Source organism: Diabrotica virgifera, chromosome 9, assembly GCF_917563875.1.
Source record: "Diabrotica virgifera virgifera chromosome 9, PGI_DIABVI_V3a".
Taxonomy (NCBI): Eukaryota; Metazoa; Arthropoda; class Insecta; order Coleoptera; family Chrysomelidae; genus Diabrotica; species Diabrotica virgifera.
Genome location: NC_065451.1, coordinates 159,167,387 through 159,194,651, shown reverse-complemented (window position 1 = coordinate 159,194,651; position 27,265 = coordinate 159,167,387). Strand labels below are relative to the sequence as shown.

Sequence of the window (27,265 nt, the reverse complement as noted above, 5' to 3'; positions counted from 1 at the left end):
AAGACTATTTTGAATTCAATAATCAAATATACACAAACAACAGTGCAGGACTTATTATGGGTAATCCTCTAAGCCCATTACTATTCTCCTTTTCATGACCATTTTTCAGTGCGTTACAAATTATAGAAAAAAAGGCAAGTCCGTGATAATACCAAAGATCTTATACACATAGATTTGGCCAACTCGGAAAAATAGCGTAACGCGGAGCAGTTCGGGTCGGTGGTCTATCTATCTCTCTCTACCGGCGCTTAACTTTCTCTCTCTAGCATATGATGGCTGCCGCCTCTGTGTAACTGTCGTTCCATTACTTCCACCTCTTGGTAGATACGCTTACACTCGCACGACAGACAAAGATAGCTAGACCACCGTACTTGATATCGGAGTTACACCCCGATGCATTGAGTGGCATATCCCTAGCCAGATCTATTCACTTTACATATCTCTGGATAATACACATTTATGACATTTATTCTAACATGACATTTTAGTTAAATCTGACAGTTGTCACATTTTATTTTCAATTTGGAATAAAAACAAATCAATTTTGTGTCTATTGCATTTATAAAATGGTATTTTCTTTGATTTGTATAGTCTTATAAATTGCACAGATTATATTGATAATATTATTATTTTATTTAATAAATAATTCTTTTTTGATTATGGCGCCATCTACCGACAACTAGAATAACTAGAATAAATGTTATAAATGTCTGTAATCAGCGACGTGCGTTTTTTTCTGTCACATACAATTTAATGCGTTAGAGAGAAATCGAAAAACTGTTACGCACTGAAAAATGGTCATGAAAAGGACTATATTAGATATATTTATGAACCTGAAATATGTTATGAACTTGAAACAACAATCTCTAAACTTCCGGTATTTAAACAGTTCCTATATTGGTGTAGATACGTGGATGATATACTAGTATGCTTTACAGGAACTAACAGACAACTTGATTTCTATCATACATTAATTCACTTCATAGTAATATTGAGTTTACAATAGAAACAGAACAGAATAAGTCCATAAACTTTCTAGATGTAACAATGACCAGACTACACAACAAACATGAGTTCTCCGTATATCATAAACCTACCCATACTGACACCACCATATACAATTCATCAACCCATTCTACACAACACAAATTAGCAGCCTACCATAGCATGATACATAGACTGACAGAAATTCCCATGACAAAAAATAACTTCGAGATAGAACTAAACATCATTAAACAAATAGCAGTAAACAACGGCTATAACGAACAAACAGTTAACAAAATTTTAAATCAAAAACTCCATAAGAAAGCCCTGAAATTAGTGTATCCACCACCACAGAAATAACCCAGTACCTTCTGCTCTCTCACATATACTGGCAAGATAACAACAAAAATAGCTAGATATATAAAAAAGAAAGGAATAATACCAGCTTTCAGAACTAACAACAAATTAAGCAAATATATTAAGAACAATAAAAGCGGAAAGAGAAAGCAACTACAGTGTGGTGTGTACAAACTAACTTGTGGTGACTGTCCGAAAACGTACATCGGTCAAACTGGCAGAACTTTTGACAAACGGATAGCAGAACACAAAAGGGCTTTCAACAATAGAAAAACAGACACTTCTACATACGCACTTCACCTTCTAGATCATAATCATTCTTTCAATGAAGAGTTTCAAATTCTGCATATATCCAAAATAAAGGCCTTAAGCTATCTTTTTTAGAATCTATGGAAATTAATAAACTGAAAAATGCAGATATAATTCTGAATGACCAACTCGAGACAAACAGCTCCCCACTCCTCAACCTCTTCAGTTAGAGACTTAAAAAGGCAAACACATTGTAAATTATATCACTTGAGAAAGGCACTCTGCCGAAACAGCTGTAGTCACATAGTTGTAAATAATAAATTTTGTGGAAGTATAGAAAACAAAAGTTTTCAGTGTTTTATTGTGAGAATTTTTTGATGTGGTTTTATGTGCTATTAGATTGAAAACTTAGTCTTCAGTTTAGAAGCCTTCGAAATGTGGCTTTATCGCCGTATCCTAAAGATATCGTGGACGGCGAAAGGCACAAATGCAGATGTTCTTAAGAGAATCAACCAAGAACGCCAACCTTTCGAAACCATCAAGGAAAGGAAAACGGCGTATCTGGGTCACACCATGCGAAACGAAAAATACCAGTTCCTTCAATTTATAATCGAGGGTAAAATTGAAGCCAAGAGAGGAATAGGTCGCAAGAAAATGTCGTGGCTTCGACACATAAGACAATGGACAGGGATTAACGACATACAGTCTATGATACACATTGCAAGAAACAGAGAGTTAATGGAGAATGTGATCGCTAACATCCATTAGTGGATTTGCGCCTGAAGAAGAAGAATCCGTATATTCCAGGAGATTTCCAGGTACAATACTGTGATAATATTTAAGATTTCGTCAGTAGACACAAACATTATTATTATTTTAAACAGTGCTTCGAATATTTGAAACACTGTACACTAAAACCAATTTGTCTGCAACCGTGAGGAGAAGAGATGACACACGTTTGTTTATGCGGTTAAAGTGACCTGGAGGGTTTTTGTTAACTCTATTTACCTGTACATGTTTATTTTTTTTTTCTAGATAAAGATTATGCTTCTTTACCAGACTTATTTCATCAAGATAATTTTGATAAATGCATGCTTTTTGGTGATGAGGCACTGTACTGCTCTTTTGAATACGAATTGGAACCACTAAATGATGAGAATGCCTTGTGGAAAACTATGCAAGTAAGTCTATACAATTTGGAAAACGTTTTATTCCCAACTCAATACTTTGGGAACTAGGTAGCCACTAGCTGATTGTCTTGAGTTCTTTTAAGCTCAGTACGCTGAGTCGAACTGATTTTATGTTCGATCCAATGTATAGTCGTCGTTTAGTGTGTTGTATAAGTAGTGTGACCAACTAGACCGAAAAATCCGGGACATGGCCCGAATTACGAAGTCGTGTCCCGGCGTCCCGGACAAGGCTTCCGGGCCATCCGAATTTTCAACGTTTTGGTAAAATTCCATTTTGAAATTTTCAATACATCATTCTTCTAAGAATTCACATCAAATTGAATTGGTTGGACGAAAAAAAGTCGACAATTTCTAGACTGTTATACCAATACCACATCCAAAACGCATGCATTTTATATCGTCGTATTATATGTAGTTCGACGAAAAAAACTCTGGACTTTTTCCGGTGACTGTATTTTAATTATCTTCTTCTGAAAAGACGATTTAAAAATATGAATATCAAAAAATGATCATTATATTTTATCCCAAGGTTCAATTTACATGGAAATCCAACATTAGTAGATTTTCTAATTTTTCGTTTTTTGAGAACAACATCCAGATTGGAAGTCGAAACATCAAAAACTAACAAAAATGATATTATCATTAGGTACAACCCATTCCATCAAAAACATTTTTGTCAACATAAAAATTTTAAATAATCAATAAAATGATGATAAAAGTTAAATTTTTATTTATTAAAGTTTTATATTTAAAAAAATGGCCCGATTTTCATTGAAAAGTCCCAAATTTTTGGTAGTTTTTTCAGTCTTGTCCCGAATTCGACTAAATTGGAGTTGGTCACACTATGTATAAGACTAGAGAATCTTGGTCTGTCCTGTTTTAAGTGACATAACACCTCTTCAGAACATAGTTTGTTTTGCCAGTTGCTATCAAGTTTACTACTGAATTATTAATTTATCCCATTTTTATCCAATTATTTATTTATTTTAGGAATTATCAAAAGACAATTATAATTACAGGCATGATAACTTGAGACACTGGATATGTGTTCCGACTAGTTGTCCCAATGTTACTGAAAAGTTTGAAGACAGTAGTATGCTGACGAAAGAAATAAATAATTGTTACGATAACAAAATGCTTAAGTACGGATTTAGAGGAACCGTCAAAAAGTTGACATGTGACACCAACAAATCTAAATTCCCAGTCGACTGGATAGATATATTAGTCGGGTAAGTATCCAGCAATCTTCTTCATATGCCTTGTCCGTTAGCCACCCAAAAATACTAAGGTTAAAACCTTTTAAAAATAGACTAATTGTCTTATATAAATGGATATGGATACATAATAAAATCCAGAGGATGGATATAATTCCTTTGGATATAGCCTTAGGGCAACATATGACTCCCACACTTGGTACATGGGTTGTTCATCATCATCATTGGCTCGACAGCCCTTTCTGGGTCTTGGCCTGTTCCAGGATTCTTCTCCACTCTGATCTGTTTCGTGCTTTTTTCTCCAGTTTTTTATTTTTAAGGTTTTTATATCATTTTCTATTTGTTCTAAATATCTCAGCTTCGGTCTTCCTCTTGTTCTTTTTCCGACTGGCATCTGTTTGAATATTTTGTTTGGTATTTCGCCTTCTTCCATTTTTTCTACATGTCCCATCCAACGCAGCTGTCCTATTTTAATGAATGTTATGATATCCAGATCCTGGTATATTTCGTATAGTTCAAGGTTGTACCTTCTTCGCCAAATTCCATTTTATTTTGTGCCCTTATATGTGTGTCGCAAGATTTTTCTTTCAAAGGTGACTAGCAATGTTTCCTCTCTTTTAGTGAGTGTCTAGGTTTCTGAGCCGTATGTGAGTACCGGTCTTATTAAGGTTTTGTATATTTGCCATTTTGTTTTCCTTGCGACGTTATCTGATCTTAGTTGCCGAATTAAGCCATGGTAACTTTTATTGGCAATAAATATTCGCCTCTTCACTTCCTCTGCTACGTTATTATCAGATGTGACTAGGGATCCCAAGTATGTAAAGTTTTTTACCCCCTCAATGTTGTATTCTCCTATTGTTATATTTTGTGGCTGCCTTATTTCTGTGTTTTTACTTACCTGCATATATTTTGTTTCGTTCTGGTTGATTTTAAGGCCACTATTTTATGAAGCTCGTTCTATTTGATTGAATGCCTCTATCATTTCTCTTCTTGATCCTGCGATTATGTAAACATCATCTACAAATGCTAGTATTTGCACGCTTTTATTAATTATTGTTCCTCGAGTATTGACTGTTGTGTCCCTCATTATTTTCTCGAGTACGATGTTGAACAAGATGCATGATAGAGCGTCTCCCTGGCGTAGTCCCTTTTTCACATCTATTGTTTCCGTTAGTTCGTTTTGTATCCGGATTTTACTTTCTACTTTTAGAGATTCTTTTATCAGTTCTATTAGTTGTGTTGGTATATTAAATTCTTTCATTGCTTTTATTAAGAATTCTCGGTTTATATTGTCATATGCGCTTTCGAAGTCTATGAAGAGATGATATGTGTCGATGTTATGTTCACTTGTTTTTTCGACGATCTGTCGCAGAACAAATATCTGGTCTATTGTTGACTTCTGTCTACAGAAGCCACTTTGGTACCTGCCAACTATTTTTTCAGCGTGTGGTCTAAGTCTTTCATAAATGACGTTGGACATTATTTTGTATGCTGCATTCAGTAGCGTGATTCCACGGTAGTTTTCACATTCTAGCTGATTCCCTTTTTTATGTAATGGTACAATAATACCACTATTCCACTCCGCTGGTAGCTGTTTATTTGACCATATCTTTGTTATCAATTCATGTATTGTTTTCTGTAGTGCGTCTCCTCCTTCCTTCAGTAATTCCGATGCTACTTGATCCGATCCCGGTGATTTATTGTTCTTTAATTTGTATACTGCTGTTCTAATCTCGGCTATTGTTGGTGGACTCTTTTCTCTGTTGTCTGCTTGGTTTAATGGTTTATCAGGGTTCGTCTCACTCCCATCTCCTTCAAGCTTTTCTGTAAAATGTTCTGTCCATCTTCTTAGTATCTCTTGCTGTTCTGTCAATATATTACCTTCCTTATCTCTACACATCGTCGTTCTCGGTTTGAAGTCTTTTCTGCTTTTGTTCAGTTTCTGATAAAATTTTCTTGTCTCTGTCGATCTACTTAGTTCTTGCAGTTCTTGAAGTTCTTTGTTCATATATTCTCTCTTTTTTCTTTGGTGAGTTTTCTTTTCTTTTTTGCGTAGTTGTTTATATTATTCCTCTGCTTGTCGGGTTCTGTGCCCCTGTTGCATCAGTAAATATGCTCTGTTTTTGCTGTGTGTTATAATCTGACATTCTTCGTCAAACCAGTCATTCGTTCTTGTTCTTTCTTTACCTTCTATGCCTAATACTTCTTTAGCTGTCTCTTTTATGATTTCTCTGCACTCTTCCCACTCCTTATTTGGGTTTTCATGTTTTGGTCTGTTTTCTAGTTTGATGCTTATCTTTTCTTTATACTCTTTTATTTTTGTTTGTTTCTTTGAGTCCTTCTACCTTATATCGTTCATGTTTAGAGCCTCTTTCCTTTTTGATGTTTGAAATTCTAGCCCTTACTCTACTTTGCCCGTCTTCTGGTGCGGACGTTTATTATATTCGATTGGTGTCTCGAGTCTACAATGACATGATCTATCATATTTACTGTCAGTCCATCTGGGGACTTCCAGGTACCCTTGTGTATATCTTTGCGAGCGAAGTATGTGCTAGCAGTCACCATGTTAAGTGATCTTGCTAGGTTTATTAACCTATTGCCATTGTCATTTGATTGCTCATGGAGACTGTGCCTACCTATTGTGGGTTGGAATTGCTGTTCTCTTCCAACTTTGGCGTTTAGGTCTCCATAGATTATTTTTATATCATTTTTTGGGCATGACTGATATGCGGACTCTAGTTCATCATAAAACTCTTCTTTAATTTCATCTTCTTTTTCTTCTGTCAGGGCATGCGCATTAATTAGACTGTAGTTAAATAAACGTCCTTTAACTCTTAAAATACACATTCTGAAGCTAATGGCTCTGAAATCTCTTATAGTATGTTTTACTCTTTTGTTTACTATGAATCCAGTGCCCAAGACGTGATCTTTAGGATCGCAGCTGTAGAAAATCGTATGGCTTCTTTTTTCCATTATATTGTTTCCAATCCACCTCATTTCTTGTATGGCAGGTATGTCTATTTTGTATCTATTTAGTTCATTTAAGAGATTTTGGAGAACTCCCAATCTATACAAGGTTCGAATATTCCATGTCGCAACCCTCAAATCGTATTCCTTTTTCTCGCACAGTCGTCGTCGTTTGATCAGTCCGGCTTTTCTTCCTTTCACGTTCATAACTCGTAGTTTTTCTAGGAGGAGGTAGTTAACCTTCAGCCCAACCCCCTATTCTTTGGAGGACCAAGACTCCCTTCTTCGTCAGCCCTGACCCCACCTTCCACTGGGGTTGGTTACCCAATCTCCAGTGGAGTTGCTCAGGTTACCGGTGTGTACCAGCTTGGAGGTGAAGATAGGAATTGAGTAGGAGAGGCTAAGTGATGCCAACAGAACACGACATCATGTATTGCGCTTCACTACCCCTTTACACACCACATGGTTGTTAGGTATTAATTAATTAGGTCATTAGGTTGAAAGAGGTGAAAGAACACCAGGAGTTGTCTTTCGCCTATTTCAACGTAATGACCTAATTAATTAATACCTAGCAGCCCACGTACCACTTGTGGGAGTCATATGTTGCCCTCAGGCCATATTCATAGGAATTATATCCATCCGTTGGATTTTATTATGTATCCATGTATATGTATAAAGCATTTGGTCTATTTTTAAAAAGTTTTAACCATTGTATTTTTGGGTGGCTCAGCATGTTCTTATAACACTGATAATGCTCTTGTTACAGAGCAAAAACGTTTTGTTTTAATATCTATAGCCCTTTTAGGGGCTTTTTAAATAAATAAACCTTTTACCAAGACAAATTTTTCATTAAATTTACTTGTAATTAATGGTATACAGCCAGCTACAGGAAATTCTTCCCTGTGGATATAAATAAAGCATAGTTTTATTCATGAAATAATCTTACCGAAGTAAACTCGAACTCTTAAAATTGCCGATTTGTGATCTACTCGTGACAATTTGACATTATATGCCGAACTAAAAGTTCATTATGGATATTTTCTTAAATGTGACAGAGTTGTCAAAACTAGGAAACTAGTTGCAATTAAACAAAAACAATCTACTTAAAATTATTCCCACTGTAATAATGTACAGTAGAAGATTACCCCTGTAATAATAATCTGGACAGAATTAAACATGTAATGAAAAATCTTACTATCCGATTGGAAGTTAAAATCGTTAAAAAATAATCGCTGTACTTTTTATCCTTGTAGGTTTCTATTGGTCAAAATATCTATGGTAAGGATATTACGGGTGAAAGGGATACGGGTTCATGTGATAATTTATGGACACCAGGAGACGAGCAAGGTGCAGTAGCGAATGGTGGGTAGGGAGAAGGATTTATAGGTAAAACGCACTACCTGTCGATTTACACCACATTTATTCCGTGATTAACAATAGTTGCTACAATAATATGAAGAAATACAACAATAAATCAAAGTCTTTTTCCCACGCACCGATTCGTATCGTCATCTCGTGTCTTAAGAGGAAAACTGACAGAGCTTGTTGCGACATTATGAGTGAAATAAAAAAATGTAACAGAAAAAGATAAAAACTGAAGACGCGATTCAACCCAACGTGAAAAAGATTAAACCCAAGAAGGGATGGAGAAATTTCTGTCAAAATTTGGTATTTATGACCCTTAAAATAACACCAATTGCTAAAATTTATTAGCCTGTGGATAGTGTGGATGTCTCGTCAGCCGAGGGTACGATCAGTGGCGTGGTAATTTTATGGTCAAACTACGTTTTTTTCTAATTTTTATCATTGTGAGAATTAAAAAAACCAACTAATATTTTTATCTCCACCACTGAGGACGGTCAACTTTTTGGTTGCCTGTATTCTTTGGGACATATTCGGGACATTTTATCACAAAGTAAATATTACTAATTTTACCGTCTTTTAGGGTATCTGCGTTCTCTTTCTTTTCCACTATTATATATATTATATCTCTCTTTGCCGACGTTTAAATTAGGACCCACTTGAAGCTCGCTTCAACACGCGCCTCGACCTCGTCGTGAGAATTCTCCATTATCGTTCTGGCGCGCAGTCTCTTCGATTTTAGTCGAATGAACATTCGATTCTTCAAGGTCGTCGTTTCGTAACTCGGCCGTAGTGGCACAGGGCCGGCTTATTACACTATGAATAAAATAATCACTGAAACTTCGTACACATCTCTGCATACAGATGTACTTCGTAAATTTAAAAAATTAGTTCGTTTGGGTCTTAGAAAACATTTCATCCTGGATACGCTTTTTGAAAACTCTAATATGAATTTTACAAATTAGACAAATAGGCAATTAAAATGGCATATTTATTTTTTCCACACACGATTACTTAATTTTTTATAAAAAAATCAAATTTGACTATGAATTAAAAGTTTGGTAAAGTGAACCATAGATTTAAAAAAATTAACTTTTACAAAAATTAATTTTTTTTAACAAATATTTAATTTATGTTACCACCCAATCAACTGATTTATTTAAACTAGAAAAAAATCAGGTCCTGCTTTAAAAAATAGTTCGTTTGGGCCTTAGAAAAAATTTCACCCTGTATACGCTTTTTGAAAACTCTAATATGAATTTTAAAAATTAGACAAATAAGCAATTAAAATGGTATATTTATTTTTTCCTCACACGATTACTTAATTTTTTATTAAAAAATCAAATTTGTCAAAATCGGAATTTTAACCTAAAAATGAAAAAAAAAATGAAATCACGGTAACTCGCTACAACTCTGTTCCATTTTAATATTTTTTTTTTGAAATTTTTACAGCACATATAGCTTACCATTGTGAAGACTATGAAAATTGTTGTAGACTTTCAGTCTTCTTATCGTAAAAGTTATGAATTTTAAAAAATAAAAGATGCAGATTCGTGAATTGCAAAGTTAAATCGCAAAAATTAAGTGAAAAAATTTAAAATTTATCTATTTGATCACGTCTATGTTAAACTATAGAATCCAAAGAGAAGTGTATGGGGAGTTTTAGATCTAGACGTGTTATACAAAAAAAAAATGGTGAAACTTTTAATTTTAAGAAAGACGTTGTTTATTTTTTCTTATTTTTATGGTAAAATTGCGATTTTGACAAATTTGATTTTTTAATAAAAAATTAAGTAATCGTGTGGGAAAAAAATAAATATGCCATATTAATTGCCTATTTGTCTAATTTGTAAAATTCATATTAGAGTTTTCAAAAAGCGTATACAGGGTGAAATTTTTTGTAAGCCCCAAACGAACTAAATTTTTAAAGCCGGACCTGATTTTTTTTTAGTTTGAATAAATCAGTTGATTGGGTGGTAACATAAATTAAATATTTGTTTAAAAAAAAATTAATTTTTTTAATAAAAGTTATTTTTTTTTAAATCTATGGTTTACTTTACCAAACTTTTAATTCATAGTCAAATTTGATTTTTTTACAAAAAATTAAGTAATCGTGTGGGGAAAAAATAAATATGCCATTTTAATTGCCTATTTGTCTAATTTGTAAAATTCATATTAGAGTTTTCAAAAAGCATATACAGGGTGAAATTTTTTCTAAGACCAAAACGAACTAATTTTTTAAAGCCGGACCTGATGTTTTTCTAGTTTGACTAAATCAGTTGATTAGGTGGTAATAGTGTAACGATTGACCAAAATAAGAGACACATCGATCTGACCGTTCAAAAATTATGACGAATACAAGTTTCTGTCAAAATGCGAAACTCGCCCTGTATATTATTAAACAATGGGAGCAGATACTTTTTAATGGTCATTTGTTATTCCCCATAGGGGCCTCTATACGAGGTAGGAGTATGTACAGTTCCTCATTCATGACTCACCCTGTATTATGCATTTCTGTTAAAGTCGATTCGCTTATCGGAGACACAACTGTCGAGTGACGTTGGTAATTTTTTGTGGGAAGTTAGGTTACTAGACGTGACTGGTAATTACTACACAACCAAACATACCTGCTCATAGCCAATATTATTAATAGTAAAAAGACATGAATAACATAAACCTTACGCCAATCTATAATTATTTATTTACACCACTATAATGTATAAAAACATTATTGTATTGAGAACACATGAGAAAATTATTTATAGTTCCAAATAAAAATATTTTGTAAAAATAAATTCCACAAAACTTTAGGAGTTTAGTGTACACTCCCACTATTTCCAATAATTCTTCTTTTTTAATGAAAGATTAAGTTGATTAGAGCAGTTAATAGTGTGAGGTAGGAATTTTTGTGTTGTATGTTTCCTATTCCGAATGTGTCAAAGTGAATGTCGGCTGAGGGAATTCAGTATAATAAGATTTTTAAGCTTTGGTATTAATATTTTTAGGCATTAGAATTAATTTAATTTAATTAATTATTTATTTATTTTTAGCTTCCTCTTCATTGCCTACATAAGTTTTGTACTTTTGTGTACAATTGTAGATAATGTAGTACAAAGCTGTTATGAGAAAGACTACGAAAAATTTTCTAACAAAATCTATGGAAGAATGGTGATCTCATTTTCTTTATATAGAAGCTGGATAAGACTTACAACTGTCAAAAGTACGCCAGAAGTCGAGTATTTTAGGCCGTTTCAAGGTCTTAGATTTTACAATCAAATTATTGTTATTTTGAGTCATACGGCCATGGTAGGTCTAGTCAGTTCAGTTGGTAATACGAAGTTCGTAGAAACGGTAAGAATACTAAGTTTCTCTTGCATTTATTTTTATTCCATACAGTAAGCCCCACGCTTGTAGACACACAGGTATATTCCATCCCAAACCCTTTTTTCAGTGCGTCACAAATTATCGAATTCAAAAAATTATGTATTCCTTGACGGGTAGATATTTGCATATTACAACGGATTTATACTTATATATGTATCATTGGTTGACGATTACAATAATGTAAATAGATAACCAATCAATGAGGCGAGTAAGATGATTTGACACAAAAATAACAGTAGTTTACAACCAATTTGCGACTGGAATGCAAAATGCTGTTGTCAGTTCATTTTTGCGCCCATATAAAACCCCTTAAAGACATAAATGGAAAAATTATTATAGAAGTCAAAGAGAAATTAAAAAAGTGGAAGGCGTACATAACAGATCTGTTTGAGGATAATAGACAAGAACCGGAAGAAATGGATAGCGAAACGGGACCAGAGATCATAATGGAGGAAATCGAACAAGCAATACGAAACGCAAAAAACGGAAAAACTGTAGGTCCAGACGAAATACCTGCAGAATTACTGAAATGTCTAGACCAGCGGTTCTCAACTACCGTGTCGCGACACACTGGTGTGCCGGAAGAACCTATCAGGTGTGTCGTGAGATTTACGAATATGATATTTTTATTTATATTTTTATACTTGTTATAATATACCAATTATACATTCAACCATTTTTTTTAACTATTAGGTATATACCACGTTATACCAATCAATAAAGTACCAATCCGTAATTGTTTCCTAATATATATTCATCTGTACTTACCTACCACTAGCAAAAATTTGTACATATAAGGGTGTCGCGAATCTGTAAGGAGTACGTTAGTGCGTCGCTGAGTAAAAAAGGTTGAGAACCGCTGGTCTAGACGATGAACTCTACCTGTACTACTGGATCTGTTTAATGAAGTATATAAAACCGGAAAAATACCTCAGGAATGGTTGGTGTCCACCTTTGTAACAATACCTAAAACAATATATGCCAAAGATTGTTCAGACTATAGGACAATATCACTAATAAGCCATACCCTCAAAATATTTCTAAAGGTGATTCATGGAAGATTATAAAGAAAGCTAGAAAATGATATGGATGATACCCAATTTTGGTTCCGCAAAGGACTTGGAACAAGAGAGTAATTGTTTGCATTTAATGTCCTCTCTCAAAGATGCTTAGATATGAACCTGGATATTTATTCCTGTTTCATCGACTTCGAAAAAGCGTTCGACATAATCCGACATGAAAAACTAATAGAATTATTGAAAAACAGAGATATAGACAGACGAGACTTACGAATTATCATCAATCTGTATTGGAATCAAAAGGCCAATATAAAGATAGACGAACAAGAGTCCGAGAATATTGATATAAAGAGAGGGGTAAGACAGGGTTGTGTACTGTCGCCGCTACTGTTTAACGTGTACAGTGAAGCCATATTTCAGGAAGCGATAGCGGAACTAAGTGATGGAATTTCTATAAACAGAAGAATAGTAAATAACATAAGATTCGCTGATGACACCGTTATAATGGCAGACACCTTGGAGTCGCTACAAGAATTGTTAAATAGAATTAACGATTATTGCATTCGATATGGACTCAAAATAAACAAGAATAAAACTAAATTTATGATTGTCTCAAAAACACAACATGGAAATAAAAGGTTAATACTAGAGCAAACCCAAATAGAAAAAGTAAAGACATACAAATATCTGGGAACCTGGGTTGATGACAAAAATGACCAAAGCAAAGAAATTAAAGTCCGAATTGAAACTGCAAGGCAAGCATTTATAAAAATGAAAACACTGCTTACAAACAAAGACCTTCAGTTGCCTCTCAGATTGAGGGCTCTAAGATGCTACATATTTTCTATATTACTATACGGAATGGAAGCTTGGACATTGAAAAGGCAACACATAAGAAAAATAGAAGCGTTCGAAATGTGGTGTTACAGAAGAATGTTGAAAATTCAGTGGGTTCAAAGTATTACCAATGTTGAAGTACTACGAGGTTTAAATAAGGAGTTAGAAATTACGAACAGTATAAAAACAAGAAAACTAGAATATTTGGGTCACATTACCAGAGGAGAAAAATATGAGCTGCTGAGAGTTATTATGCAAGGAAGGATCCAAAGAAGAAGAAGCATAGGAAGAAGACGCATCTCCTGGCTGAGGAACCTTAGAGAATGGTTTAACTGTAATTCATTACAACTGTTCAGAGCAGCAGCCAATAAAGTGACCATAGCCATTATGATATTCAACCTCCGTTAGGAGATGGAACTTTAAGAAGAAGAAGAAAACCCCATGAACGCCCATGAACCACCGGCGCACCTATAAAAATTTTTAGGGGGACCAGACGTGAAGATGTTGCACTTTATATTTTGTATACTTGGATAACCATATATAATTTAAAGCATCCGAAAAGCCAGGGGGGGCACGGCCCCCCCTACCCATAGGTTTGGGCGCCCATGGCAAGAACGGCTGTATCCTGAGCGTATCTGATATTGTTGATTACTTCTCCACCTAGTCTTACTCCCTCTTGTCTCTCATCTAAAGCTTTCCTAAAGATTTCTTCAGAGTATAGATTAAAAAGACTGGGTGACAAAATATAACCATGACCGACTCCACGTTTGATGGGCACGGGTAGTTTTTCAGTACAACTATCTGCAATTTTAATAGATGCTAATTGATTGTAATATAAGTATTTTAGCAGTCTTAAATTGTAGTATTGTAGTGATCAAGTCCTGCTGCTCGCAGGCAATCGAAAAGTGTATCGTGTTGTACTTGGGCAGATGCTTTGTTGAAGTCGATGAAACAAACATAAATGTTCTGCCGGAACTCACAACTTTTTATAAGAGAACGCGCATACAAAGGAGTGATTCTCTAGTTCCTAAACCATTTCTAAATCCAAATTGCTTATTAAACATTCTACTTTTGATTTGAACAGAAGAAATACTCGGTTATTCATAAAGCTGAACGCAAACGACTCGTATAATTGGCGAATAATCGTTACTTCCGTATACTTGCCTTGTAGTGTGACTCAGTTAATAGTAGGTACAATAATTATTTGTCACTCGTTACCACTCGTTGGTTTTCCATTTGTTGTTGGTAAAAATGACCCGAGTCAAAGACATCACGATTATTTGTACACATGCCAAGTACATACTTGTCTATACTTGCAGATGAGGTGCTCAAACGAAATGTACAAATAAATGGCATTTACTGCGACTATTCATTTAGGCCAATCAAGTTAGGTTTTTTCTAGACATAACGGAAAAGACGAGGTTTGACAGTTGAAATGTGTAGTATGACATATTACAAAAAGACTACCATCTTGGGATTCATCAATTTTTTAGTGGAACATTTTTTAAATAAACAATCAAAACGTCAAACTTAGTTCTTTGCTCATAACTTAAAAACTTGTTTATTTAGAAATTTGACATCCACAGATAACTTTTTCAAAAAAAAAAAAGATACATCGAATGAGATACGCTAAATGAAAATCGGTTAATAAACAAAAAAGTTATTGCAAAACGGAAGACAAAATCACTGTTTTTGAATATTGTTAATAACAATTTTATTGTTTATTAGAATATGTTTTAATATAACTAAAATTGAGGGCATTATGGTGTTTGAATGGTGTGCAAAAAATGGTCCAGATCTGTTAAATAGTTTTCGCAAAATTGAATTTGTTTATAAAATTTTTTGAAAAACGAGCTGATTCCTGAGGCTGGTCCAGTTAATATGGCTGAATGTATCTCAATAATCCGGGACTCATTTCCTTCGTTAAGATGTATACTAACAGCGTATAAAAAAAAAAGTAAATAAAATTACATATACGTACACAAAATTATTTGTTAATAAATAGCAGTTTTTAAGCTTATAAACAATTACAATAATTTCATAGAAATTAGATCAAATTAAATGGCAATAAAAAATACGGAAAGCTGGTTAAAATACACAACTTGTAAAAAAAAATTTTAGGTCGTACGACCCTTGGGGTCTGAGAGAGCCCCTTTTTTGAAAAAATCACTGTTACGTTAATTAACAACACTAAGATCTGAAATTAACCAATATTTTATAAGAAAAGTCAAAGTTTTTAACAAAGTTTTTAGCGGTTGAGGTTAGGGGGGCTTCGGCGGCAATGGCCGCCGAAGGATATTTTATGTAGAATGAAAAATTTATTTGAAGTTATCTAAATAATCCCCAAAGAAAAGTTAATTTTTAGTTATAATTCGTGAAAGTGAAGTAGCTTAGTGTTGTCTGTTATAGTTATTGTAGTACAATTATGGCAGTTTAGCTTTAATAAGGAAGAAATATTTTCGAGCATGATTGCTAATGTGTTTGTTCTTAGTTAAATGGAATAATGGATATTTGAAGAAAAGTTATATATATTATTTGTAAGGATAAAAACGTAGGTTGTGCATATTGTTTCGAGCAAGACTCGCATAACCTACATACATGTACTGGGTAAATGATAGCGCATTGCATAATCGAAACCCATAAAAAAAGGAAGAAGAAGAAGAACAAAGTTTTTAGCAAGAAAAAATGTTAAAAATTGTTTAAACAGTAGTGTTATAAACAAAAATATTTTGCGTTCCGACTAAAGTAAAAAATATCGAGCGTAGTCGACTGACTGAATAGTGGGCGCGGTTGGCGACCGGCAGCAACTCCTAAAATTACGTTATACCGACCACAAAAATCAACTTTAAAGTGAATAACAAATTTTCGTCATTCCTTATGTTTTCGAGGTCTCCAAATCCGAATATGGAGTTTATTTTTTTCTAGAATTAGTGGAACATGTTCAAAAATCAAATTTTTTGCAAAAATGCGATAAATCAATTTTGATGATTTTTCAATTTTAACTCACTGTATTTTTGGTCGCTGTAAATATTTCCTTTTGAAAATTTTACTGTGTTATCTTTGAAGCGTTTAGATAACAATGAGATTTGTCCAAAATGATTAAACACATTAAAAGAGAAGTTGTTAATTTTTAAACATTTTGTCGTCAGATTTCGTTAGTTTCATGCTTACAAAAAAAGTTGAGTGACAAACTTTTTAGTTTATAATTTTAACTAACACAGAAGTAAAATATAATTCATGAAGAAGTTTTCCAAAAAAATTTAATTTAAAATATGCAATAGGAAAAATGTTATGTGACTTTATAGACGAGCGGCACACTGGCACACCCCAAAAAAAAGCTTATTTCTCGAGATACTGATACTAATTTTGGTAATAGGTACTTTATATTTTTGATGGTGCTGAAAACGAAAATTAGAATTGTTTTGAATTTTACGTGGAGGAACATTATCAAAATCGCAACTTTACCCTAAAAATAAAAATCACGTTTTTTGAAGACAATGGGACCTGCTTCAATATTTCTGTCTTGCTATAAAGAAAGTTATAAATTGTTTGAAGTAAAAGGTGCAGATTATTGAATTGCAAAGTTTAATCGCAAAAGTTGAGTGACAAAATTTGAAATTTAGCTGTTTAATTAATTTTATGTAAAATCTAGAGTACAGAGAACAAAATGTTTTATAGAAAAAAGGTGGTGTAACTTTTAATTTTAAGAAAAACGTGATTTCATTTTTTTAATTTTTAGGGTAAAATTTCGATTTTGACAATGTTTCCCCATCTAAAATTCAAAATAAAACTCATTTTCGTTTTCAGCACCATCAAAAACATAAAGTAAGACCAAAATTAGCCATTCACCAGAGTGTGGTTGATATCTCGAGAAATGAGCGGTTTTTTTTTTGGGAATACCACTCGTCTATAAGGTAGCGTAACTTTTTTTCTGTTGCATATTTTGACTTGAAATTTTCCAGAAAACTTTTTCAGGACCTATGTTTTAATGCTGCGTTGATTAAAATTATAAACTAAACAGTTTGTCACCCAACTTTTATAAGTTAACAGAAAACTAATGAAAAAATTGTTTAAACAATTTTCCGGCCGCGGTAGCTCTTGGTACCCTTTGGATTTGTTATAAGGAACTTTTTTTTGAGTAAGTTTGTGCAAAAAATAAGAATCGGAATAATTTACCTAACGGGGTCGACGATACAGCCTGGACTACACACGGATTCAAAATAGAGAATAAAAAATGGCCTATACCTACCAATCGGGTTCTACTGTACCAAGTTTACTATTTTTTTTTATCTATGGTACCACATTAAAATAATCATGTTTATCTTATTTTCATTGCAAAATTATCCAAAACAAAGCAGCTAGTGGGATGTATAAACCTTTTTTTTAAGTGGCCTTTTTATTGTCATTTTTTAAATTTATTTATTTAAAATTTATAATTTTACTAAATAAATGTGCAAGATAATAATATTCATAAAATGCAAGTTTCTACCAAAATATATAAATATAATATTAAGCTTCAAATCCGGTATACTGTCAATGTTAAAAATGGGCTGCAAAGGTCTAGCGCTAGCGAATGGTAGTCCGCAAATTTATTCTCATTCGGTTACGCCCATTATTTTTTTTTACGTTAGTCGCAACGCAAAATACTTTTTGTTTATAACACTACCGTTTTAACAATTTTTAACATTTTTTCTTGCTAAAAACTTTGTTAAAAACTTTGACTTTTCTTATAAAATATTGGTTAATTTCAGATCTTAGTGTTGTTAATTAACGTAACAGTGATTTTTTTTTTAAAAACGGGCATTTTTTCAAAACAACCCTAATTTTCGTTTTCATCACCATCAAAAATAAAAAGTATTACCAAAATTAGTATCAGTATCTCGAGAAATAAGCTTATTTTTGGGGTGTGCCAGTGTGCCGCTCGTCTATAAAGTCACATAACATTTTTCCTATTGCATATTTTAAATTAAATTTTTTTGGAAAACTTCTTCATGAACTATATTTTATTTCTGTGTTAGTTAAAATTATAAACTAAAAAGTTTGTCACTCAACTTTTTTTGAAAGCATGAAACTAACGAAATCTGACGACAAAATGTTTAAAAATTAACAACTTCTCTTTTAATGTGTTTAATCATTTTGGACAAATCTCATTGTTATCTAAATGCTTCAAAGATAGCACAGTAAAATTTTCAAAAGGAAATATTTACAGCGACCAAAAATACAGTGAGTTAAATTTGAAAAATCATCAAAATTGATTTATCGCATTTTGGCATAAAATTTGATTTTTGAACATGTTCCACTAACTCTAGAAAAAAATAAACTCCATATTCGAATTCGGAGACCTCGAAAACATAAGGAATGACGAAAATTTGTTATTCACTTTAAAGTTGATTTTTGTGGTCGGTATAACGTAATTTTAGGAGTTGCTGCCGGTCGGCAACCGCGCCCACTATTCAGTCAGTCGACTACGCCCGCTATTTTTTACTTTAGTCGGAACGCAAAATACTTTTTGTTTATAACACTACTGTTTAAACAATTTTTAACATTTTTTCTTGCTAAAAACTTTGTTAAAAACGTTGACTTTTCTTATAAAATATTGGTTAATTTCAGATCTTAGTGTTGTTAATTAACGTAACAGTGATTTTTTCAAAAAAAAGGGGCTATTTCAGACACCAAGGGTTGTACGACCTAAAATTTTTTTTAGAAGTTGTGTATTTTAACCAGCTTTCCGTATTTTTTATTGCCACTTAATTTGATCTAATTTCTACGAAATTATTGTAATTGTTTATAAGCTTTAAAGCTGCTACTTATTAACAAATAATTTTGTATACGTATATGTAATTTTTTTTTACTTTTTTTTTCATAGGCTGTTAGTATACATCTTAATCAAGGAAATGAGCTCCGGATTATTGAGATACATTCAGCTATATTAACTGGACTAGCCTCAGAAATTGACTCGTTTTTCAAAAAAAATTATAAACAAATTCAATTTTGCGAAAACTATTAAACAGATCTGGACCATTTTTTGCACACCATTCAAACACCATAATGCCCTCAAGTTTAGGTATATTTAAACATATTCTAATAAACAATAAAATTGTTACTAACAATATTAAAAAACAATGATTTTGTCGTCTGTTTTGCAATAACTTTTTTGTTTATTAACCGATTTTCATTTAGCGTATTCTCATTCGATGTATCTTTTTATTCTAAAAAAGTTACCTGTGAACGTCAAATCTCTAAATAAACAAGTTTTTAAGTTATGAGCACAAAACTAAGTTTGACGTTTTGATTGTTTATTTAAAAATTGTTCCACTAAAAAATTGATGAATCCCAAGATGGTAGCCCTTTTGTAATATCTCATACTACACATTTCAACTGTCAAACCTCGTCTTTTCAATTATGTCGAAAAACGGCTTATTTTTTACTAACTTGATTGGTCTAATTTAGTAATCACACCCACACCACTGATTCATTTGTCAAGGTTTCTAAGCAAAATATTTACGCTCGACAGTTTACGCTTTACTGTCGAAGAAATCGCTGCGCTAAAGTGGAATCGGGCAGGACAAGTCGCCAGATTGTCAGACAACCGATGGACAAAACGTATTGTCGAGTGGAGGCCACGAGAAAAAGCACTACGGAGCAGAGGACGACCACCAACCAGATGGGCCGACTATATCTGAAGCATATTATTGGTAACTGGATGCAAGCCGCACAAAAGAGACAGATGGAAAGAGCTGAGGGAGACCTATGCCCAGCAGTGAACGCGCACGGGTTTATGATGATAATGATGTTTATGCTCCCCTACTTGTAAATTGTAGACGTCAATTCAAAAATACGCTCGTATACTTGCTAAAAAGATAAATAGTCTAGTAAAATAAAATTACACTACATGTAAATCAAAATGTAAATTCGTACAGGTTGAAACAAATTTTATATCAAAGTTTAGGTGGGTACAAAAGATATTTTCAAAAAAGTATCCAAATCATACAGGGGGATCATTGTTTAAATAAATAAAAAGGGGTCATTTTTGCAAAAAAAAATACTTTTTTAACTGCTGAGGTCATTCAAGTACTAATGAAGGTCTATAGGATTATTTTCTACAAAGTTGAAGGGTAAATCTTTTAAGACTTATATATATATATATATATATAATCCTAAACCCATTTACCCTAAGGTGTCGGGTATACAAGACTTACTAAATTAAATTTGACCCCCTATTTATTTAAATAATTATATATCAAACTTTAAAAACAAATTTGCAAAATATTATTTTTAGCGTTTTAAAAAAGAACTACAAAATATCTTATTTTACAGAATAAGTTGCCCTATATTACCAGTATAAAGCAAAAAAAAATTGGTCAAAAAATATTTAATATTTTTTGAGATATTCAATTTGATTATTAAATGTTACTATATTTTCAATTGCAAAAACGCGGTTGTTCCCAAAGACCTATTTACCTGTATTAAATCTTATTATTTTTATTTTTATGTATGTTCTCGATAAATGATTTGATAAACACAAATTTCAATTAAACTTCCCCCCAAAATGGCATTTGAAAATTATTCAAATTTGTTTAAAATTTGTTTTTTAATAACGTCGCGGGGATTAAATATTTTGAAATGCTGTTTCCATAATTGAGTTCCTGGGAACTTTTCACTAATTAAAATTTTTTTTTGTCTTTTTTTCCTCTTCTTTTTTTTTCTTGGAGTTTTATTGCTACGGGCCCTTTTAGGGTTAAGTTTCATTAAGCATCTCGACTCTCTAAGTTGTAGATTCTAGACCTAAAAATATTAAGATTTAACTAAAATCTCTTTAATAAAATGTGGCTACTTACTGAGTTACAGGGTATTTCATTTAAAAATTTAAAAATTATTGTTACCAAGTACTTTAAAACTATTTGACGTATCCGTATTATACTTGACAGAAAGTGTGGGTACTATACAGTCTACTAAATTGTGATAAATAAAAGTTTCTATCTAGTACCAGAGGCGTACGACAGGGGATAGTGAATTATTGACCCTTCCCAAATTCTACGCCACTGAGGGAATTACTATTTTAGCGAAATTTTTCGATTCTCCAATACTTTCTATGTAAATAATATATTCTTTACTGGTAACGATTAAGTCATTAGTTTTCGAGATATTGGACGTTAAAAATGAAATGACATAGTTATTTTGATTTATTCATTCATTCATTTTAAACTTCCAATATCTCTCAAACTGATGACTTTATCGATACCAATAAAGCTATTTACATACAAAGTATTGGAGAATCGAAAAATTTCGCTAAACTAGTAATTCACTCAGTGGCGTAGAATTTGGGAAGGGTCAATCATTCACTATCCCCTGTTGTACGCCTCTGGCACTAGCTAGAAACGTTTATTAATCACAATTTAGTAGGGTGTATAATTACCACACTTTCTGCCAAGTATGATAAGGATACGTCAAATAGTTTTGAAGTACTTGGTAACAATAATTTTTAAATTTTTAAATAAAACACCCTGTAACTCAGTAAGTAGCCACATTTTATTTAAGAGATTTTAGTTAAATCTTAATATGTTTAGGTCTAGAATCTACAACTCAAAGATTCGACATTCTTAATAAAATTTAACCCTAAAAGGGCCCGTAGTAATAAAACTCCAAGAAAAAAAGAAGAAGAAAAAACGACAAAAAAATGTTGTTAATTAGTAAAAAATTCCCAGGAAGGCAATTATCGAAATGTCATTTGAAAATACTTAATCCCCGCGACGTTATTAAAAAAACAAATTATAAACAAATTTGAATAATTTTCAAATGCCATTTTAGGGGGGAGTTTAATTTAAATTTGAATTTATCAATACATTTGCCGAAAATATACATAAAAATAAAAATAATGAGATCTTCAGCAGGTGAATATTTCTTTAGAAACAACCGCATTTTTGCAATTGAAAATATAGTAACATTTAAAAAACAAATTCAATATTTTAAAAAATATTAAATATTTTTTGACCAATTTTTTTTTTACTTAATACTGGTAATATAGCGCAACTTCGTCTGTAAAATAAGATATTTTATAGTTCTTATTTAAAAGGCTAAAAATAATTTTTTGCAAATTTGTTTTTAAAGTTTTATATACAATGAATTAAATAAATAGGGGGTTAAATTTAATTCAGTAAATCTTATGTGAAAGATCTACCCTTAAACTTTGCAGAAAAAAATCCCATAGACCTTAATTAATAAGTGAATTACCTCAGCAGTTAAAAAAGTATTTTTTGCAAAAATGACCCCTTTTTAATTACTTAAACAATGATCCCCTTGTATGATTTGGATACTTTCTTGAAAATATATTTTGTACCCACCTAAACTTTGATATAAAATTTGTTTTAACTTGGACGAATTTACATTTTGACTTTTTTTTTATTTTATTAGGCTAAAATAATTGTATATTTGCCAAGTACGCCAGTATCTTAAGCGTGTGGCTCGTCAAACTGATTAGTCTAAAATCGATGCATTTGTTGATTAGTCTAAAATCGCTGCATAATTCCAACCAGTCATCTGGATTTTCAATGGATCAACCATTTTTACTTCGTTGTAACGTTTGTTAAAGAAAGCGGTTAAGTAGGTACTGTTTTCTTCGTCAAGTAGGAAAAAGTAGAAATAAGTAGGAATAAGTAATAATAACACAGGCCTACAGAAAAAAAATTGTTTTGGTGCCGTGAATCTTTAAGCTGATTTTTACTATATTAGGGGCGATAAATCGAAATATGGATTTCGTTTTTTTGTATCAGCTCTAGTTTTATGGATATGACAAATTCCGAAATTAGAGTTTTAATATTTGAGATAATGAAGAGTATGCTATTCAAAGGAATATACATTGTTAATTAAACTTATTCCTCAGTATATATTTGTTGTTCTCACTGTATTATGCCTTATTTATGGAAGAAATAATACTTTAATGTCGTTACATTACTATTTTATAAGGAAATAAAACAGCTTGAAGAGTATTTTTAAACTTTTAAAATGATACATTTACCACTTGTAAACCCATTCAGCCTCCACCTAATAATGGCTCATAGCCCATGGACCATGCTTCGCCTACATAGAAAGGAAGCTCTCCCAGATAAGTATGGAAAAACTTAAAGCAGGAATATTTGATGGAGCAGAGGTCAGACTTCTTACAAAGGATCCGGCTTTTGTGGGGTCAATGAATGAGGAAGAGAAAAAAGCTCGGTTTTCATTTGTGGACATTATGAAAAATTTTCAAGGAAATCACAAAAGTGAAAACTATGCTGAGCTGGTAAACCGTTTGCTGAATAACTTCCAATCACTTGGATGGAATATGAGCATCAAAGTTAACTATTTTCACAGCCACCTGGTCCGTTTCCCTGAAAACTTAGGTGACACAAGTGAGGAGGAAGGTGAGAGATTTCACCTAGAGATAAAAACTATTGAGGACCGCTACCAAGGAAGATGGACACCCATATGGTGGCAGATTTTTGCTGGGTTTTTAAGACAGGCTGTTTAAAGTTCATTCCAGGAAATCAACGCAAGCGAAGCTTTCGTTACGTGAAGTAAAGGTTTTTTTCTATTTTGTTAGTTTTCTCTCAAAACTAGTTGTATATCTGTTTCATTGTACAAAGGGTTTTATTGTAGTTAAATGGCTTAATTCGCAGATGACATAGTTTTGTTCTCTGACAACCTCAAGGAGATATGTGCAATGCTACATGAACTTCAGTTAGTGTGTGCCAGTGTAGGTCTTAAAATAAACAACTCCAAAACAAAATTCATGACAAACCTAATACCTAGCGGAAATATCAATATTGGAGACAACGAAGAAAAATACACATACTTTGGACACGAACTAAAGATCACAAGAGACAACCCAACATGCGAACTACGAAGAAGAATAAACCTAGCATGGGCAGCCTATGGAAAACTCAAAGACATCTTTAAAAGCGATATACCAATTTCTTTAAAACGTAAAACATGTGACCAATGTGTGTTGCCTGTGTTGACTTATGGTGCCGAAACTTTGACATTGACAGCTACAACTTCTAAAATGCTGCAAACAGCACAGAGGAAAATGAAAAGGTCAATGCTGAGTATGTAGCTTCGTGACCGAGTTGGAGATTAAGAATTAAGACTAAGAACATGAGTTACCGATGTAATTTCCCGAATTGCCACCCTCAAGTGCAACTGGGCCGTGCACGTCGCTCGAATCAGGGATGGGAGGTGGACGAAGAGATTACTTGAGTGGAGGCCGAGATTAGACAAAAGTAGTAGAGGAAGACCCCCACTCGTTGTACTGACGATCTCAAAAAAATGTCAAGAAATTGGATGCAAAGTGCTCAAAATGGAGCACAATGGACAAAAATGAGGGAGGCCTATGTCCAGCAGTGGACGCAAAGGGCTGGACGATGATAATGAAATGACTTAAAATATACGTATTTTTTAATTGTGTGGTTTTTATTTCAATTTAGTATATCCATATCAGCATATTCGTATTTTAATGCATAAAAGCTGGCATGACCTACGTTATCTTGAAAACTAGAGCTGATAGCGCAAAACTAAAGCCATATTCGAAATCAGCAACCCAAATATACCTAAAATCAGCTCTAAACACTTTGTCACCAAAAACACTGTAGGTCTGTGTAATAGTTATTTATGTACCAAGTCAGTAAAGTTACTCTTTATCGAACGAGTCTGATATTATAAGCGGAGCGAGCGTTAGCGAGCGAGGCGAATAACAGACGAGTTCGACAAAGAGTTTTTACTGACGTGGTGCATACAAAATTTTATCGCCAATCATAAAAGACGTTAACACTTACTTAATTAAATCCTAATGAAAAAAGAGTGAGTGTACTTGTTACGCACGTAAGACGTTATACTTCTATTATTATAATTTCAACGAAATAAATATATTTTAAACAGTCTAATCGTATTTTTAGTTAAATATTAAACCAATTTTAACACTTAAAATAAAATACCAAAAATTAAAATTACCGTTAATAGTTACGTTATTGTTTATGAAGCGTAGCCTTCCGTAGCGCAGTTGCTTTTCCCTTGATGAATAGTAGAAAATCTAAATAAATATATTAGCTAACAAATTATCATTAACATCTGTCACCGTCCTATATTTTATATAATCGAATTAACAAAAACACAATTTCATAATATATTTGCATTAATACAAAATTTAAAAGATTTAAGAATTTTATCAATTTTAGACGAAATAAAAATTTCGTATGACAGTAATGACAATGACAGAAAGCTTTTGCATAATGGCCGATTTCGATGTTTAATCGATAGTTTTTGAGGTAATCAATATTGAATAAGTACCTAATTACTAAATCTGTAAAATTTCGATTTATATTTTAAAAATATAATTGCGAAATACTACGGAATTTCACTTTCTGACATAAATTTAATTAATAATAACGTAAATTTTGTACAATATTTTTAATAATTAAAGTAAATAAATTTTAAGTTAACTCAAATAAATAATCATATGAGGGCAAATGAGTACAATAATGAATGACTTTAGTGACGGTTGGCGATAAATATTATTATCATTAGTTGGCGCTAGCCCTTCGTGGGCCTCGGCCTACCTCAAAACATTCTTCCATCTTTTCCTGTAGAGTGTCTGTCTTCTCCATCTCCTTACTCCAATCTTCCATAGATCTTCCTGCACATCGTCCAGGTATTTCAGTATAGGGCGCCCCCGTTTCTTCTTCCGACCCGCTGATTTAGCATAATAATTTTAGCAGGATTTCTTTCATTCATCCGCATAGCATGTCCCATCCATCTTATACGGTTTATTTTGATTGTTTTCTCCAGAAACCCTATCCGTTAACTTTGCCATATATGGTTCTCAGTACTTTTCTTTCAAAGATCTACACTTTTTATCTCGAACCATCAGTACCATTTTTCCGATCCGTAAGTGAGCACTGGGCATGCGTAGTATTGTTTTATAAAGTTTGCACTTTGTTTCTCTTTAGTAAATCATCAGTAAATTTACAAATCAAAGATAGAAGCGGATTTTGTGCGTGATAAGTAATATGGAAAAACTATACGGGGATATGTTAAATTAGTTGTGTAGATACATGACTTTCACCAACGGCCGGAAACCAGAGTGGGGGCCGAGGGTAGTTATAATGGGTCAAAGTCGCGGTTTTTATTATTTTTTTTGTGGCGCTCATGATCGAGATAGTGCACCAAAATTTGGGAATAAGTAGGTCATGCCGTAACTAAGTAAAATCGCTAGTGGCGGAACGCTGCGTGGCCGACAAAGGGGTGGGGGTAGGGGTGAATATAAAAAATATAAAGGGTTTTTTGCGACGTTCGTAATTGAGATAGTGGACAAAAATTTGGGAATAAGTAGACCATGACATTACTAAGTAAAATCTCCAGAGCCGGAAACCAGAGTGGGGGACGAGGGTAGTTATAAGGGGTCAAATTCGCCGTTTTTATTATTTTTTTGTGACGCTCATGATCGAGATAGTGCACCAAAATTTGGGAATAAGTAGGTCATGACGTAGTCATCAAGCCCGGGGCCAGATCAACTGCCTATTGATATTCTTAAAATAATAGAAAATGAGTACATATATGTCCTCTTAAAGCTATCTAATGAAATTTATCAGTCGGGTAACATACCCAATGAATGGTTGACCTCAACATTTATTTGTCTCCCAAAAAAGAAAAATGCTAGAGAATGCACCGA

The 27,265-nt window shown here is 33.0% G+C and overlaps 1 protein-coding gene across 1 annotated transcript in view; it reads left to right on the top strand.

Moving 5' to 3' along the window:
- Positions 1 to 27,265, top strand: part of LOC126892659 (nose resistant to fluoxetine protein 6-like) — a 187,276-nt gene that overhangs the window by 8,636 nt on the left and 151,375 nt on the right. The window contains exons 2-4 of the mRNA XM_050662301.1: positions 2,626 to 2,771; positions 3,771 to 4,009; positions 11,374 to 11,674. Of these exons, the coding sequence (XP_050518258.1) occupies positions 2,626 to 2,771; positions 3,771 to 4,009; positions 11,374 to 11,674 (686 nt within the window). The remainder of the gene's footprint in view (positions 1 to 2,625; positions 2,772 to 3,770; positions 4,010 to 11,373; positions 11,675 to 27,265) is intronic.